The 17,836-nt window shown below is 55.8% G+C and overlaps 5 protein-coding genes across 5 annotated transcripts; 4 read left to right on the forward strand and 1 right to left on the reverse strand.

Annotated features, from left to right (window-relative positions):
• Nucleotides 1-61: 61 nt before the first annotated feature.
• BP01DRAFT_377139 (concanavalin A-like lectin/glucanase) lies at nt 62-913 on the forward strand (the record flags this gene model as incomplete). The annotated part of the gene is made up of 4 exons (XM_025576996.1): nt 62-270; nt 320-412; nt 553-749; nt 834-913. 4 exons carry the CDS (start codon nt 62-64, stop codon nt 911-913), a joined length of 579 nt encoding a protein of 192 aa, XP_025427241.1.
• Nucleotides 914-1,984: 1,071 nt separating this feature from the next.
• BP01DRAFT_407253 (cytochrome b5-like heme/steroid binding domain-containing protein) lies at nt 1,985-3,208 on the forward strand (the record flags this gene model as incomplete). The annotated part of the gene is made up of 3 exons (XM_025578791.1): nt 1,985-2,085; nt 2,121-2,268; nt 2,330-3,208. 3 exons carry the CDS (start codon nt 1,985-1,987, stop codon nt 2,924-2,926), a joined length of 846 nt encoding a protein of 281 aa, XP_025427242.1. The 3' UTR covers nt 2,927-3,208.
• Nucleotides 3,209-3,647: 439 nt separating this feature from the next.
• Nucleotides 3,648-4,806, forward strand: BP01DRAFT_418817 (putative EF-hand calcium-binding domain protein; the record flags this gene model as incomplete). The annotated part of the gene is made up of 2 exons (XM_025579357.1): nt 3,648-4,019; nt 4,073-4,806. Exons 1-2 carry the CDS (start codon nt 3,959-3,961, stop codon nt 4,804-4,806), a joined length of 795 nt encoding a protein of 264 aa, XP_025427243.1. The 5' UTR covers nt 3,648-3,958.
• A 158-nt stretch (nt 4,807-4,964) lies between these two features.
• On the reverse strand, nt 4,965-8,303 carry BP01DRAFT_349420 (major facilitator superfamily transporter; the record flags this gene model as incomplete). The annotated part of the gene is made up of 9 exons (XM_025573751.1): nt 4,965-5,248; nt 5,378-5,748; nt 5,846-6,208; nt 6,289-6,495; nt 6,553-6,810; nt 7,319-7,323; nt 7,570-7,988; nt 8,050-8,146; nt 8,211-8,303. The coding sequence occupies 9 exons, from the start codon at nt 8,301-8,303 to the stop codon at nt 4,965-4,967; spliced, it is 2,097 nt and encodes a 698-aa protein (XP_025427244.1).
• Nucleotides 8,304-8,982: 679 nt separating this feature from the next.
• On the forward strand, nt 8,983-17,682 carry BP01DRAFT_418819 (type I polyketide synthase; the record flags this gene model as incomplete). Its single annotated transcript, XM_025579358.1, has 12 exons — nt 8,983-9,597; nt 9,652-10,000; nt 10,064-10,148; nt 10,209-10,368; nt 10,443-10,982; nt 11,042-11,162; nt 11,215-11,374; nt 11,452-11,532; nt 11,688-12,811; nt 12,845-16,314; nt 16,362-16,682; nt 16,800-17,682. The coding sequence occupies 12 exons, from the start codon at nt 8,983-8,985 to the stop codon at nt 17,667-17,669; spliced, it is 7,896 nt and encodes a 2,631-aa protein (XP_025427245.1). The 3' UTR covers nt 17,670-17,682.
• Between the last annotated feature and the right edge of the window lie 154 nt (nt 17,683-17,836).

Genomic DNA, 17,836 nt, shown 5'->3' on the forward strand with positions numbered 1-17,836 from the left:
CTCAGTGACCAGCACCTCATCCCTAATCAAATACCACAACAAGCATTTCCCATTTCTGAATATGAAGGCCTTTTACTTCCTGACATCTCTCGCCGCCGGCGCCGCCGTCGCCCAACAGGCCCAACTCTGCGATCAATACGCCACCTACACCGGTGGCGTGTACACCATCAACAACAACCTGTGGGGCAAAGACGCCGGCTCCGGCTCGCAATGCACCACCGTGAACTCCGCCTCCAGCGCTGGCACCTCCTGGACGACGAAATGGAACTGGTCCGGCGGGGAGAACTCGAGTTAAGAGCTACGCCAACTCCGGCTTGAGCTTCGACAAGAAGCTCGTCAGCCAGATCAGCCGGATCCCCACCGCCGCCCGGTGGAGCTATGACAACACGGGCATCCGCGCGGACGTCCTGGAGTGGGGACTATGAAGTTATGATCTGGTATGTCCGGTCCCCAACACTAACAATGCAACGGCCCAGCGGCATGCGAACTGAGTGTAATATTTCACCCTGCTTTTCTAATAAAATAGGGCTTGCTCGCTACGGCGGAGTTCAGACCCCTTGGATCCCAGATCGCGACCGCCACGGTCGAGGGCCAGACCTGGGAGCTGTGGTACGGCGTCAACGGGGCGCAGAAAACATACAGCTTTGTGGCTCCGACCCCGATCACCTCGTTTCAGGGCGACGTCAACGATTTCTTCAAGTACGTGACGCAGAACCACGGCTTTCCCGCCAGTAGCCAGTATCTCATCAGTAAGCCATTCCAACCTCTCCTCCCTCCACTTTCCCAAACACTGTCTGTGGGAGAGCTTTGTTCTGATAGAGATTACCTGATAGCGCTCCAATTCGGCACCGAGCCTTTCACGGGTGGTCCCGCAACGCTCACCGTCTCGGACTGGTCTGCCAGCGTCCAGTAGGTTGGTACTCTGTGAGATCGCAATGCGATGACTTTTACTGGGCTACTAGGGCTCTCATCGAAACTTGCGGTTGTGTTGCCATGGCGGTCTAGTCTCTTTCACAGCACACATGCTTTAAGACATCCCAACGTATCATACTTAGATCATGTTCTTTTGAGACATGACCCAATCATAAGAAGAAATTTGAGCTTCCCCGTAATTGGATACCCTTTGCCGTAGTACATCACGTCGTCAGATGACCAAATACCCATTATGATTTCCACTCCTGTATCTTCAACACACAGTCTACCAAATGACGAATAGCTATACTAGAGTTTCACTCGACTTTCACTCGACTTTCTGGGCCATCCAAAAGCACCCACCGTATAGCCGGCATCCCATCATGACATCCACTCAAGGAATCAGAAGCACACAATCCATATACTCCTAGGCTCTATTTCTAAGGTTCATCTGGAACGATTTACCCAGCGGTTGAACTATATGTAGGGCGAGGCCCACTGCTCTTTTGAGGTCTTCAATCTTCCATGTAGGCTGCACAGCTACATCCTGCACCGAGGTATTGTCACCGATAAGATAGAATGTTTTGAGCGACATATCCATAGGCTGCTTTAAAAATCTTGTGAATTGGGTCAGACACAAGGGTATTGTGATTAGGTGTTTGCAAAAGTGAAGCCAGGATTGTGCCAGAGTGAAAACGGGAGCATTGATTCTCTGGTTTTATATAGAGGCACTGTCATTGTGTGTACGCTGCTCGGAGTTCGGAACACATATATCATATTTTCCACATCAACCTCGAATGTCAGAAGCTATGCATCGAGCAATGAGCGAACAATCTACTTTTCGTACGGAGTACTTACGAGGCCCGCTCGGTATCCACAGTCTCAGTTTCTTGACAGTGGCAATCGGCAACATTCCTATTATCGTCGACGTAGAAGGTCTTGAATGGCTGGCACTGTCCTAACCGATATATGAGCAACGAAACCTCGCGTTCCTCACACCATGAACACACTTGATTATTCCTTCATCTTACCGTCTGTTGTCGCAATTATCAACAATCCCCGGTCAGCCCTCATGGCATCAACTACATACATCCTCGAGCAGGTTAGAAGTCATAACAAGAAAGACGATGGCTGGATTATTTTGCCTAATAAAGGTATCAATGCCCTGGTCATGTAGCTGTTGGTAATCCTAATACTCACACATTTAGTCTCTACAACATCACTACCTGGCTTGATGACCACCCAGGTGGTGAAGTGGCTGGCTTAGATGCCACTGAGGCCTTCGAGGAGACCGGACACTCGGACGAAGCCCGCGAACTTCTCGAGCCATATCTGATCGGAGCGCTTGCAGCTGAGGTATATTTCTTTCACTTCAAGTCTCCCATGTGAGCACCGAATTGACTGGCCGGAACCGCAGGACCAAGCTGAAGCCATTGAGGTGTACCGTCCGACCTTCGAGAAAGTCTCCCAGGTCGCTGCAGTCGACGTGCGCAAGCGACAGCGGTCCACCGTTGGGCTTTTAGTCAAATCGCTCCTCGCGGCCGTTCCTCTCGGCCTAGCTGCTGGACTAGGGTATAGTGTATACAGCAACGGGCTCGGGATACTGCGCCAGCCTCAACTGTTCCTCCCGCATCTCCTCCAAGAAATCCATCTTCCCTCTGGAACAACCTCCCAATCCTCCTTCTGGTCCGGGGTGGGCATTGACAGCGCTCTTCAAATCAGTCTGACCGGTGCTCTTACCGTCTGGCTCTCCATCAAGCTCGACGTCCAGGAGAGCTTCGCATCCCACAAGCCCTACCGACCGTCCCGCGCCGACACCCTACTCCTCAAATCCGCTCTCAAATCCATTGGCACTATTCCCCGGGCGGTTCTGCGTGGAGTATGTGCTCTCGCGTCCGGAGGGCAAGTGGGATGGGAGAAAGGGGTTCGTGACGCAGGAGCTGATCCAGGAGGCGTTCCCGGCGCCGGCTGCCGACACTCGGGTGTTTCTCTGTGGGCCGCCACCGATGATTGAGGCGATGAAGAAGAATTTGGTTGAGTTGGGATATAAGCAGCCCGGGGTTATATCGAAGGCGACGGATCAGATGTTTTTGTTTTGATGCGGCGTGTCGCAGTGGTTGTGGTGTTTGCTGTTTGTTGTTGGTTTCTGATATGTCTCTACAGATCCAAGTCTGGATATCGTTGGGGTCTGGATTTTGGGTGTAGATCGAACTTATCACTAACTTGGTTTCCTAGATTATATATCCAGTACTAGTAAAATTAGATCAGCTTCTAGGGTAAGTTACTAAGTTAGTTATTTCTCTCGTATTTACTGCCAGAGTAACCCGGGATTACTTCTGGATTACTCAGAACACGCACTTTTATAAGTTAGTTACTGCCCCCACGCTCTAGGCTACTTAATAAGCAAAAGCGGCGCCCCGTTCGACCTGAAGCAGAAAGAGAAAGTCGCTGAATTTCCGCAGCAATCCAGTATGCTCGTGCCATGGGATACTACAACTGGGAGAGCTGAGTCTAACATGTGGTGTATGTCTACTTCGACATGTTTCAAAGTCACAAATATCCAGCGGCAATGACTCCTTGCTAAGTCTTCAAATAAGTGAAATCCATTCCATGAGGTTGCTGTCGCACCAAATATATACTACTAATATGTAGTTAAGTAGTATGCTGAGTCACAGCTGCCCGAAGACTTCGGACATCAAATACCCCGCGGAGTATCTACACAATGCTGATGGCTCCTTGGTAAACCCATCTTCTATCTCATAGTATTTAAGAAGTTGGTAGTAGTATGCCAACACTACACAGCAACTCCCCCACCAACGGTCGTGCTCGAAATCACCAAACGCCATCGGAGCATTGATTCGGGTCGATGCAGGGGATCTGACTGATCCGTTGCTGCGCGCGAGCGCCAACAAACACCTGCAGCAGTAGTGGCCGACATTACCAGGCGCAACCTGGCAGTCTCCCTCGACACTTCACCCTCTCCCGCCTTCCTCTCCATTCCAAGTTTCACACTGACTGCCTCTCTCCCGCTGCGCCATCCACCAACATGAAGATCCTCTGTCTACACGGCAAAGGCACCAGCGGTGCAATCTTCAAGTCCCAGACAGGCGAGTCGCAGTCCCCACCCATCGAGACACTAGTAACTAAATTCCATCACCAGCGGCCCTCCGCGCCCGACTCACCGACCTCCCCATCGAATGGGACTTCCTCGACGGCTTCCACCCCAGCGACCCCGCCGCAGGCATCGACCTCTTCTACGCCCCCCCCTACTACGCCTGGTACCGCGACGACACCCCCACCGAGATCGAAACCTGCCGCCAGCACCTCCACGACCACATCAGCACCCACGGCCCCTACGCCGCCGTCATGAGCTTCTCGCAGGGCGCCGCCGTCGCCTGCGCCTACGCCCTCCTCCACCTCGCCCAACACCCCCCCGCACCCCTCCCCTTCCACGCCGCGATTTTTATCTGTGCGGGCGCCCCGCTCGCTATCATGCAGCAGGTCGGGTACGAGATTGCGCCGCAGGTGTGGGAGCAGGATCGGGTCTCCCGACAAGCGCTGGCGGCGCAGGCGGACGCCGCGGCGATTCTGTTGAAGGGGTCGCAGCGGTGGAGTGCGGGGGTGGGGGTGGCGGTAGAGGAGGAGGAACAGGCGATCCGGAAGGCGATTGTGCCGCCCGCACAGAAGGTCAAGATTGGAGTGCCGACGGTGCATGTGTATGGGAATCGGGATCCGAGGTTTGCGGCCGGGATTCAGTTGTCGCAGGCTTGTGAGGAGGGCTCAAGAAAAATGTTCGATCATGGTGGGGGGCATGAAATTCCGCGCACGGAGAGGGTTACGAGTGGGATTGCGGGGTTGGTGCGGTGGGCGTTGAAGGAGGGGGGTGTAGTATAGAGGGTTGATTTGGGGGATGGGGGGTGGTGGTGGTTGATAGATTGCTGTGGGAGATTAGAGATACTTTGGTTGTATGGGGTGATATTCGGGGTGAGATAGTCCTGTCAGTAGAGTATGGCTCTAACTAGTTGTAACTAATGACTCAACCCCCTTTTGAATCACTGCACAAACCGAACCTGCTCCCTCTTCCACATCAACATCACAGCAATCCACTGCGCCGCCCCAAATGCCCCCACCGCATACATCTGTCGACCATATCCCTCCGCGTAGACTCTGCGAACCTCCTCCTGAACCCCCGCCGGGAGCCCGGAAAGCACATGCACATCACTGATAGTCCCCGGAAGATGGCCCTCGACGTAATCGATCAAGATACTGTTGACGATCGCCACCCCCAGCGAGGCCCCGATCATGCGCGCTTGAAGCGTCAAGCCCATCGCCGTAGCTAATCAACACTAGTGTTAGCATCATTGACCCAGGCAGAAAGGGGGTGGAAGGGACACTATTGCCAATAGCGCGGGCTGTAAGCACTAGCCTGAACCAGACAAACGAGAACTACAATAAGTTTAGTTACCTTGATCCGTCGACCCACGAACCACCACCGGAACGCACATGTAGAGCGCCGCAATCGAGATCCCCGTCCCCACCCCCGTGATAGCCATGTAGCCGTACTGGCCCGGCCAGATGCGGAGCGTCGCCGGCACCGAGGCGAGGAGGAACGCCCCCACGATCTGCAGCACGGACCCTGCCGCCGCGAGATAGACGAAAGGGCATCCGAACCGTCCCGCCAGAAGACTGCATATCGCGGCGCCGGCGGGCGAGCCCACCCCGAAGGTGAGGACTTGCAAACCGGCGCGGAGGGCGCTGCTTTGGTTGACGGTTTGGAATCGTTGCGGGAGTTCGATGTAGAGGATTGTCACCGCGGGGCCGGTGAGGAAGCAGCCTCTGATGGAGGGAGGGTGGTTAGTTGGTTATTTGGTTGGTTAGTTGGTTTGGGCGCTCTTTGGCTGGGTTGGTTGGTTGGTTTGGGGTTTGGACTTACAGGATGGCTCCTAGGAGTACTCGGTTACGGAGAATGCCCCAGGGCAGGATGGGCTCGAACCCCCAGCACTTGCGATTGGCTACGAGCCACTCCCAGGCGATGAACCCAACGAGAAGCAGGCCGGATATGGTCAGGATGCTGACGGTTGTGGCTGATGACCACGCGTACCGGACATTCGCTTCCTGGAATGCGGCCACGAAGAGGACGGAAAACGCGAGGAGAAGCAGGCAGCCTACAGTGTCCGCTTTGGTGGCGAAGCTCCACGGCCTCAATCGGACAGCGGATGCAGGCGAGCTGGTGCTGTCAAAGTCTCTCGGAACCAGGAAATAGATGCTGATCCAAGCCACGACTCCTGCGGGGACACTAGGAAGAGAGGCGTGCATGTCAGCACTAAGACCTCATCGGCTGATTAGGGAGTTGGTGGGAAAGTGGCTCATCCATACTTGCACAGGAAGATCCAGCGCCAGTCGCCAGAGGTGCTGATGCCGCCTCCGATCAAGGACCCCAGGATCAGCGCGAACGTCAGCACGCCTGACCCCACGGCACTGGCGAGATCGAACCTCTCAGGGGGAAGCATTCGGATCAGGCTGGAAAGGCACGAGGAAAAGACCCCTGATCCACCCATGCCCTGGAAAGCGCGGCAGATAATGCTATTGTAGCGATGAGCACCAAAGGAGCCCATGCAGGGCTTGAACAGGGACACTCACAGCTGACTCATGGTCTGTGCTGCAGCACAACCGCCGGAGAATGCAGTGAAGATGGCTAGTGAGACCAAGATCGCTAGCTTGAGCCCGATAAAGTCACTGCATTTGGCCCAAACGGTGAGAAAACCCGCAAAGGCCAGCAGATAGGAGGTGATAATCCAGGTGCTCTGATCCGCCCCATCGAGGTGACGCGTGATGGTGATGAGAGAGGTACTGATAATTGTGATCTCGGCGGTGGCGAGGAATAGACTCAACGCGATGCTAGCAAGGGTTTAGTAGGTGTTGTTGATGAGCAGCTGTCAGTCAGATCGACTGTATCAAAGCTTACCTGCAGCCAGCGAACCAGAGACGAGGCCCATGCATGTATCTGGCCTGGTTTGTCATCGGTCGAGCAGGGGCCTCATTCTGAAGCTCTTCCGCCGATGAGGAACTCAAGGCCGGCAACTGGTAAGATCCGGGGATGACCAGGAATCTGCGATTATCATCCATCATGGCTCTTGGGTGACTGCGTGGGGAGAGATGGTGGTGATGTTGATGCTTAAGTTCACGGAATTGGCGCTGGTGGCTGTGAGCTTTGGGAATCACTACGTACATATAGCGTCTGACTTCCACCTGAGCATTGCATCATATGTACACATACATCGATATTCTTTGTGATTGTCGGAACCTTGGCTACGAGATTCGCCCAAACTACTTCGACTAGAAACCTGCTTCACTAGTGGGATTTCTACCATAAAAAAAGAAAAGCAAATTATTCCAATCCCTACACTGAACCTTGCATGTTTTATTTTATTCATTCTTGCTTTTTTTTCCCCCCTCTTTTCTTTTTCCAGTTGCGAAGCAAACAAATAGCATTCAACTAGTGGGTGGATAGCTACAGAACTTACATGGTGCTTACATGGTGCACGACTATGCCTGAGATGCAGCATCGATAACACGACGAATGACATGCACCGTCTGGGTGACCTCGCTCTTAGCCCCAGCCCCAGGGATTTCATGCCCCTGCTCATGCACATAAACCCATCTCACCTCCGCCCTGCAGATGGTATTTGTCAATGCAACCTTGTTGGCCGCCTGATCCAGCGAGCCCCAGATATGGCCGGTTGGGATCGGAATCACATCCTTGTAGGTCTCGGATTCCAGATCGATTGGCGCTATTATTCCGCGCTGGAAGGCCTCATAGTCGAGTGGTGGGTGGGTGATGGAGAGGATGATGGCGAACTTGAATGGCAGCTGGCAGTTCGGCCCGCTTTTGGTGAGATGGGCGAGGTAGGTCAGAATCATGGTGCCTGTCTGGCTGAAGGCGATGACTCCATCGTAGGGCCCCTCATGGTGGAGCAGCTCTTCCAGGTGTTTGTAGGCAACGACTCCACTGTCGGGGTCCTGTTCGTCGAAGTAAGCATACACCGGCTCATCCTTGGTGGCGATGAGTTCAATCCCTGTGACCACATCAGTTCCTGCTCGTTCCTGCTCGTGAAAGTTGGAAGTAGAGAGGCTGACCCGGCTGCAATGGGGCAGGAAGGTGGCCTTCAATGAAGTCGTAGGTGTGGTGGTCTCCGAGTTCGTACCGAATGGCGGCGGTCTGAATCTCGAAAATCTGGAGGTTGTCAGCCGGCCTGTCTCTCGTCGCCAGACGAGAGGATAAGCAGATGACTTCTTACTCGAGAGTTCGTACCGGCTCCATGGAGACTGCCAGTCTTCCGGTCAGTACGTGAGAGAACGACTCTCCGGGTGACATACCAGAGGATATGCATGCTGAAGTTGTGCCTGTGGATGCTGGATCGATGGCTTCGAAGATCAACCCACGTCGAGTGAGTGCAAAGAAAGAGAGAGAGACTTGCACAGCACTGCCTGTGGCTTATATTACCTTTTCCGGTGAGTCTTATCGTCATCAGTGAATGTACCTTACCTCTATCGGGTGTTACTGCATGATGATTCAATGTCCCTTCCACGCGTCATGCAAGCTCGTTGCACTAATATCGATTTTAGACTCTGCATCCAGTGAATACATCGGCTTCACCAGCCGATGTGGTGGAGATTACATGCTGCACAGCTTTAAATTGCTGCTGCTTTCTGGGGATTATTGGTGTTACTTTTTTGATAGACACGGGAGGAATAACAAAGGGCTCACCTGCCACCCATCCATCATTATTCACTTAAACACCTCTGAGTCGTGGCTCATCTTATCCTTGCAGTAGATGAGATCATGACTCTTAAAGTCTTCTCTCTCCCGTCACGTTTCCTTCCTTTCTTTCACATCTCATCATCGATCTAGTGCTACCCTGAGTCTACCAATCCCTTGCCCAACTTTCGAGAACAGGTGTAAGTCTTCTTGAACCTTGCTGAGCGTGATGTGATACTCCCCCCTCTATCGATACACATCTCATAAAAGAGAGATCATTAACAAATTCTCGACCAGCCGCTTTCCGCAAAATGGAGTCTGAACCCGGGGAGCGGGAGCCCCTTCCCCCTCTCGCTATCATCGGGTTCTCATTCCAGTTCCCTGGAGATGCAACCACCCAAGATGCATTCTGGGACATGTTGATGCAAGGCAGATGTGCATCGACCGAGTTCCCCGCGGACCGGATGAACATCGATAGCCAATACAATGCCAACCGTGACAAGCTTCACAGTGTCTCCTGCCGGGGCGGCCACTTTCTCACCCGCGATCTCGCGGCTTTTGACGCGCCTTTCTTCAACATCTCCGACGCGGAAGCCAAGTCCATGGACCCGCAGCATCGTCTGGCCTTGGAGACCGTGTATCATGCTCTCGAGAATGCCGGTCTTCCGATGGATACCGTGGCGGGCTCGAAGACAAGTGTGATGGCGGGCTCCTTCTGTAACGACTATCACACCCTCCAGACCAAGGATACGTTGAATTTCCCCAAGAACGCTACCACAGGCAGTTCTCAGAGCTTGATTGCCAATCGGATCAGCTGGTTCTTTGATCTACTGGGGCCCAGCGCGACGGTGGACACTGCGTGTTCGAGCAGTCTTATGGCGGTGGATCTGGCCTGTCAGTCACTGTGGAGTGGTGACGCGACTATGGTTTGAAAGCCCCTCTTTTCCATCTATCCCCTCCATGACTGACTTGACTTCCAGGGAATTGCGCTTGGATGTAACGTTATCCTCGCCCCGGAAATGACCATCGGCTTGGACAATCTGGGACTCCTCTCCCGCGATAGTCGCTGCTACAGCTTTGACGACCGCGCCAACGGATATGCCCGCGGTGAAGGCATCGGGGCTGTGATCATCAAACGTCTTGAGGACGCCGTGGCAGCTGGGGACACCGTCCGCGCGGTCATTCGGTCGTCGAGCTCCAACCAGGATGGCAAGACCCCGGGGATTCTGCAGCCAAGCAAAGAGGCGCAGGGCCGGTTGATCCGTGACACCTATCAGAAGGCTTGTCTTGACATGAGATCGACCCGATACTTTGAGGCTCATGGAACTGGTCAGTGCTGGTTGGTTGGATGACATTGATCGAAAACTAAGTACTAATACTGTGGATCTTCAGGGACCCCGATTGGCGATCCGATCGAGACTCGGGCGATCGGATCGGCGTTTCAAGCTTATCGCTCCTCGGACGATCCTCTCTATGTGTATGGGTCTTGCCTCCAACCCCTTTTTCCACTGTTACTGACTTCCAATGTGATCTTTAGTGGCTCTGTGAAATCCAATATAGGTCATCTCGAAGGGGCGAGTGGGATTGCGGGCTTGATCAAAGCGGTTCTGATTTTGGAGAATGGTATCATTCCCCCCAATAGCAGTAATCTGCAGTCGGTCAACCCGCAGATCGATGAGCAATACCTCCATCTCAAGGTAAGAAGTCGCTGCAGAGGGAGAACGATGGCGTTGTTGTTGTTGTTCTGGTTGTGGTTCTGACTCAGGAATAGATTCTGCAAGAGGCCATCGCTTGGCCCTCGCCGGGTCTACGTCGGGCTTCAATCAACTCCTTTGGCTTTGGCGGGGCTAATAGTCACGTCGTCCTTGACGATGCTTTCAACACTTTTCGTATGCACGGCATCGAGAATGGTCGTCATCGGACTGTCATTGCACCTCCTATGCTCAAGGGACTCGGTGTCTCGGTGCGAGAGGATGCTCGTCATGCAACTGGACGCTCCACGCCCGACATGACTGGTCCTCCCTCTACGGAAGCTGATTTGACTCTTCTCGTGTGGTCAGCAGCAGACCAAGCCGGCATTCAGAGACTCTCGGACGCCTGGCAGCATGTCTCGTTCAATGAGGGTCTATCCCAATGCACGGAGACCTACATACGCGACTTGGCTTTCACACTATCTGCCAGACGAAGCCACCTTGCCTGGAGATCCTTTGCGGTTGTCAAGCCACAGGAAGCCTTGCAGTCTGTGGTGGACAAGATGAGTCCTGCTATCAGTTCCAAGTCTACTCCTCATCTCGCCTTTGTCTTCACAGGCGTAAGTATATCGCTCAACTCAACTATATCCACATGCGAGGCAAGACTAACAACGCGCAGCAAGGAGCCCAGTGGCACGCTATGGGTCGCGAGCTTATCGATCAATACCCCGCCTTCAGAAACAGTCTGGCTGACTCGAACCAGTATTTCAAGACTCTTGGATGCCAGTGGGACGTGATCGGTAAGAGACAACCAGACACGTGTGCTTCAACACTACTGACGATCCTTCGAAGACGAGCTGCAGAAAGATGAATCCGAAACGCAAGTCTACAATCCGACCTTTGGGCAGCCATTGTGCACAGTACTGCAGATTGCTCTGGTCGAACTCCTCCAAAGCTGGCAGCTGAAGCCCAGTGCGGTAGTCGGTCATTCTTCAGGTGAAATCGCCGCTGCGTAAGTCTTTCTCCCCAAACATCCTCCCTTATCCTTGGTTGTTTGATCGGGGTGGCTAAGCTTCGCTCTATCTTCAGTTACTGTTCGGGCGCAATTACGAAATATTTCGCTCTGAAGATCGCGTACTATCGAGGGTTCCTCACCGGGATTATGGGGAAGTATTCCAGCGAGATGGACGAAGACAAAGCTTGGACTTTAGAGCAAGACTATCGTCGGTACGTACTGCCCATCCCGTCTTATCCTGACGCATGTACTAAGATCGGTTCAGTGGAATCACTCAACCACGGCCGACATGGAACGGGACAAAGGGTAGCTTCTGTCAACGCTCGCTCGCATGGCAAATCGCCAAGTCCGTGTCTCCTAACATGCAGGGTGCTATGCTGGCTGCAGGGCTGTCTCAAAAAGAGGCTCAGAAGTATCTGGCGGTCGTGTCCTCCCATTTTGGTGAGCTGAAGCTCGACGTTGCGTGCGTCAACAGTCCTACCAGCGTCACTATATCTGGCTGCGCGAGACAGATCGATCACCTGCACCGACTCCTCGTCGAGAAGAAGTTGTTCTCACGAAAGCTTGCAGTCAATGTCGCATACCACTCCTATCAGATGAAGGAGATTGCGGACATATACCGTGATCTGCTGGAGAAGGTGGAACGCCCACCCAAAGCGAAAAAACCAGCGGTCATGGTCTCCAGCGTCACCGGGTCCTGGATCTCAGCGGAAGAGCTTTCCACGCCCGACTACTGGGTGAAGAACTTGGTGTCGCCTGTTTTGTTCCACGACGCCCTCGCACTTCTGTGCACCGCCTCCCGAACACCCGCCCGGAAGTTTGACGGCAGTCATCGCTACAACGTAGCGCTGGACCACCTCCTGGAGCTGGGACCTCATTCGGCTCTGCAGGGTCCCTGTCAAGAAACCCTGGCGGCAATGGACAAGCAGGGCCAGGTCTCTTACGTTCCCTTCCTCCGCCGTGGTCGCTCTGCGGTTCACTGTGCCATGGAGAGCGTGGGCCGCCTGCACTGCAGTGGATACGCGATTGACCTGTCCTCGGTCATACGAAGCGCACAAGAAGAGCAAGACCAGCCCCGCCTACTCGTCAATCTGCCCGAATACCCCTTCAACCTCACCAAGAAGTACTGGTTCGAGAGTCGCATCAGCAAGAACTACAGACTCCGCCGGTTCGGCCACATGGAACTGCTCGGTGTGTCGGACCCAGACGCAACCCCCCTGGAAGCCCGATGGAGGAACATCATCCGCATCGCCGACATGCCGTGGGTGGAAGACCACAAAATCAACAACAGCGTGCTGTATCCCGGTGCGGGCATGGTCGTCATGGCTATCGAAGCTGTCAAGCAGTTGGCAGACCCGAATCGAAGCATCGCGAGCTTTGAGCTCCGTGACGTGGTGTTCTCGTCGGCGCTGCAGGTTCCCGCTCACGCTGAGGGTGTCGAGGTGAGCGTCTACTTGAAGAGCGTAGGCAGCGTCAAGAAGGACTCGACGGCTTGGTTTGAGTACCGCATCTGCACGTTCGACCATGGTTCCTGGGTTGAGAACAGCTCTGGGTCGGTGCAAGCTCGGTATGCGCCTGATGAGAAAACAGCCAGTCTCAGTGACGGCATAGAGGCTGAGTGGCAGGCATCCCTCGTTAGCACCTACGAACGTGCATACAATCACTGCACCGCATGTGCAGATGCTGATGCGTTCTACGAGTGGTTGCATGAGTCTGGTTATCACTATGGCCCTGCGTTCCGCGTGATTCAGGGCTTGTATCATGGACCAGAAGATGACTACAGCACCATGGTTGCGGAAATCAAGCCCTTTCAGCCATCGATAACGACAGCACAGGCCGAGTATCCAGCCCACACCATCCACCCCACTACGCTGGATGGCGTTATCCAGATGATGGCAGCGTTGGTCACGAATGCTGGGCAGCGCAAGATTCCTGTCTCCGTGCCAACCAGAATCAATCGACTCTGGATCTCGAACACAGGCGGACTGAGCCATCCTTCGTCGAGTCTCATCAACACCTACGCGACCTCTATCCGGTCCGCCGTCGGCGACACCCAGTACTCAATGACGGCATACGATCTGCATGTCACCAAAGCTCTGCTGACCTTGGAAGGGTTGAAAGTCACCTCCATCGCAGCTCCAGAGATCGTCTCATCCTCGGACCAAGTCAAGGCCGACAGCCTGTGCCATCACGTGGAATACAAGCCCGACACTGACCTTCTCGATGCGCGCGGATTCTTGACGGCCTTTGGCATACAAGAGCTTCAAGTCCTGGGGCCGGTGCAGCACCTGCGGGACATTGAGTTTCTGATCGCCACCTGCATCTGCAAGTATGCCGACCCGCTCAGTGAGCTGGACCCAGGCAGTCTTCCCTCGCACACGCGATGCTACATTGACTGGATCGTGAAGCACAAGAGGCTGCTGGAGCTCGACGCTTCGGACTTTGGATCTATTGAATGGCACCACCTGATGGATGACGAGGTCTATGGAGCTCAGGTACACCAGCGTGTCGAAGAGACCAGCAAGCGCGGCAGGCTCGTCAGCACCATCTGCAAGAATCTCGTCGAGATCCTCGAGGACCCCATCCCCCATCTCTTCAAGGACAATCTGCTTTCCGACGTGTACTCCGAGATGCTGTACGGCCTCCCCGCGGCATCAGGCTTGATCCGCTACATCGACGCTCTCGCCCACAAGAACCCGCGCATGAACATCCTCGAGATCGGGGCCGGGACCGGAGCGATGACGCAGCTGTGCCTGCAGGCGTTGGCGGGCCCCGACGCGAGTCTCCCGCGCTACAACCGCTGGGATTTCACCGATATCTCCAGCTCGTTCTTTCCAGATGCTGTCAGCCGGTTCGAGACAGAGAAGCAGCGCATGGATTTTCGTGTGCTGGACATCGAGCAGGAGCCGGCGGATCAAGGCTTTCAAGCTGGGTCGTATGATCTGGTCGTGGCTTTTCTGGTGCTTCATGCCACGGTGGATCTCGCAGCTAGCCTGCGTAACGTCCGGCAACTGCTGAAGGTCGGGGGGAAGCTTCTCCTTTTCGAGATCACCCACCCCGAGCCGGTGCGAGCGAGCTTTGTCTTTGGCCTTTTCGAGGGTTGGTGGCGCGCGCGCGAGCCCTCTCGTCAAGATCACCCGTGCGTGGGTGTCGAGCAGTGGGAGGAGCTGCTGACCGAAAATGGTTTCTCCGGGTGTGATCTGGCGATCGATGACTATGCGGATAAAGCGTGTCATGAAGGGACATTGATCGTGTCAAGTGCCGTGGCTCCAGGCGCCCCTGTCGACACTATCTTGCCCCCAGTCGATCCCGCCATAGCCACTCAACCCAACCCTTCAGCGCCGCACATCCCGAGGCTGTTCAACATCATCGTCAACTCTGCAATTCCTCTTCAGAACGAGATTGCGGGAGTGCTGATGTCGCAACTTTACGAGGCCGGCGCCCGAGTCATCGCGAAACGCGGCATCGAAAGTATGATGAACCGAGGTCTTTCTACCAACACAACGGACATCTCTCTCCTCGACATTGAGGTTCCATACAGCTACAACATGAACAAACGCGAGTATGAGCGGATCCAGAAACTGATCACCACTACGACCAACCTCATCTGGGTCGGCAGCGGAGGGGGCCACCAACCCGCTCCGCAGTTCCGGCTTGTCGACGGTTTATTCCGGGTCCTCTTTCGCGAGCTGCCCAGAGCAAAGATCACTACCGTGTCGTTGGAGCAGGGGGAGACATCCGAGCATCAGACGGAGCAGATCATGAAAGTCCTCACCGCCGTCTCGACAGAGACCCGCGACTCGGACACAGAATACTGGGAGACGGATGGAGTGCTTCACATCGGCCGCTTGGTCCCCGCCACGCCTATCTCCAAGACCGTTGCGAAGATGAAGCAACCCCAGCAAAAGCAGCTCAATGCATACGGCGCCGGCCCCCCGCTCCGCCTCGAAGTCGGCACCCCCGGCCTCCTGCACACGCTTCAGTTCGTCGAAGACAAATCCCTCCGCGGGCCCCTGCTGCCGGACGAGGTGGAGGTCAAGGTCAAGGCGGTCGGTCTCAACTTCCGCGACGTCCTGATCGCACTGGGCCGTCTGGAAAGCGACACTCTCGGGGCGGAGTTCGCCGGGGTGGTGGTCCGCGTTGGCGCGCGCTGCCAGCGCTTCAAACCCGGGGATCGAGTCGTGGTCTTCCATCCGAGCCGATACGCGACCTTCGTCCGGGTGCGCGAGAACATGTGCATCGTGCAACTGCCCGACGAGAGTATGTCCTTCGTGACTGCGGCTGCGATCCCGGTGGCGTTCGCGACTGCCTGGATCACCCTCACACAGCTGGCACGGCTGCAACCGGGCGAGTCAATCCTCATACACTCGGGCGCCGGCGGCACAGGGCAGGCGGCGATCCAGGTCGCCCGTCATCTGGGAGCCAAGGTCTTCGCGACGGTCTCGACCGAAGCCAAGAAACAGCTCCTAATGCAGCGGTACCAGATCCCCGACCAGCACATCTTCTCCAGTCGCAACACGCTATTCGTCAAGGGCATCAAGCTCCTCACTGCCGGTGTGGGTGTCGATGTGGTCCTGAACTCCCTGGCGGGCGACATGCTCATCGCCTCGTGGGAGTGCATTGCGCCGTTTGGACGCTTCATCGAGATCGGCAAGAATGATATCCTGACCAACACCAAGCTCCCGATGCTGCAGTTCGAGAAGAACGTGAGCTTTTCCGCGGTCGATCTGGCCCAGGTGGCCTTCGAGCGGCCGCACCTGATCCGACAGGCTCTGGCGGACGATCTGTTCAGTTCCATCGCGATGGGCAGGTTGACGCTGCCTCATCCACTACAGGTCTTCGGCATCTCAGAACTCGAGCACGCTCTTCGTTATCTGCAGGGCGGGAAGAATTCGGGCAAGGTCGTGGTCGAGCTGCGTGATGACGAGCAGGTCATGGTAAGTCACTCCTGGACAACCAAGTGTGCATCGGCTGACAGATCTAGACCCTTCTGGACACGAAGCCGTCGTTCACGTTCGATCCCAACGCGACCTATGTCATTGCCGGCGGGCTGGGAGGCCTCGGGCGCAGCATCGCCAGCTGGTTCGTGGACCGCGGTGCGCGCAATCTCGTTCTCCTGTCGCGCTCAGGCCCCAAGACCGAGCAGGCTCGCCAGCTGGTTGCGAAGCTCGAGCAGCAGGGGGCGCGCGTCGTCACCCCAGCATGCGATATCACCGATGCCGCTTCCCTCAAACTCGCCCTCGACCTCTGCCGCCAGCTGTTGCCCCCGATCAAGGGCTGCGTGCAGGCATCCATGGTCGTTCGTGTAAGTCCACCTTCCAGGCCCGATCTCCACGCTCAGGGCGTTTCCGGGGGAGAACCCCCGGACCCCCCTTTTCTTTCAGCTTCCCAGCCAGACGCAATACTAACTCCATCCTTGTAGAGCGGCAACTTCGAAGGGCTAGACCACGAGTCCTGGCAAGCCAGCACCGCCCCCAAGACCACCGGCTCCTGGAACCTGCACGCCCACCTTCCGCGCGGCATGGACTTCTTCGTCCTGCTCTCCTCCGTCAGCGGCATCTGCGGCCCCCTCACCGACGCCAGCTACGCCGCCGGCAACACCTTCCTGGACGGTCTCGCCCGCTACCGCGCCAGCCTCGGCGAGCGCGCCGTCTCCCTCGACCTCGGCCTGTTCCTGTCCGCAGGCTACTTCGCCGAGAACCCGGACAAACGCGACCTCTTCCTGGCCAACACCGTCTGGGACGAGATCTCCATGGCGGATCTGCACGCTCTCCTGGACCTCTACTGCTGCCCCCCGCTCACCGAACCCGCCAGCACCCTGCACAAGCAAAGCCAAGTGGTCGTCGGCATCACCCCCCGCACCACCGCGGCCGGCCGCGCCAAAACCGACTGGATGGCCCGTCCCTTCTTCCGCCTCCTGGTCGCCTCCCTCGACGCCTCGTCTCCGGAGCAGCAAGCCTGGTCCGGTTCGGCTGCGGGGGCCATGGCGGGCGGCAGTGGCGGCTCAAGCCTGGCCGCCCGCCTGGCACACGCGCAGTCAGCCACCGAGACAATCGCAATCGCACTGCAGGCCACCCGCGACAAAGTGGCCCTCATGCTCTCCCTGCCCGTCGACGAGATCGACGTCGACAAGGCGATCCATCAGTACGGGGTCGACTCGCTGGCCGCCGTGGAGCTGCGGAACTGGTTCTCCCGCGAGATGCAGGCGGACATCGCCGTCTTTGATATCTTGGGCGGGGCGAGTTTGATGTCCGTGGTGAATTTGGCGGTCGGGAAGATGAGGACCAAGTAAGTAGGAAAAAAACATCGCTATGTATGTATGTATGTATGTATGTACAAATGCATGTCGGGGTGGAGTGTTGGGCGGGGGATGAAGCCTGCGGATTAAGTCGGTTGAAGCATCGGGGTGGTACTGTACTGTGCGGCGATGGTAAACATTGAATGTAATGCAATGCAATG

Source organism: Aspergillus saccharolyticus (assembly GCF_003184585.1).
Source record: "Aspergillus saccharolyticus JOP 1030-1 unplaced genomic scaffold BP01scaffold_49, whole genome shotgun sequence".
NCBI classification, from domain to species: domain Eukaryota; kingdom Fungi; phylum Ascomycota; class Eurotiomycetes; order Eurotiales; family Aspergillaceae; genus Aspergillus; species Aspergillus saccharolyticus.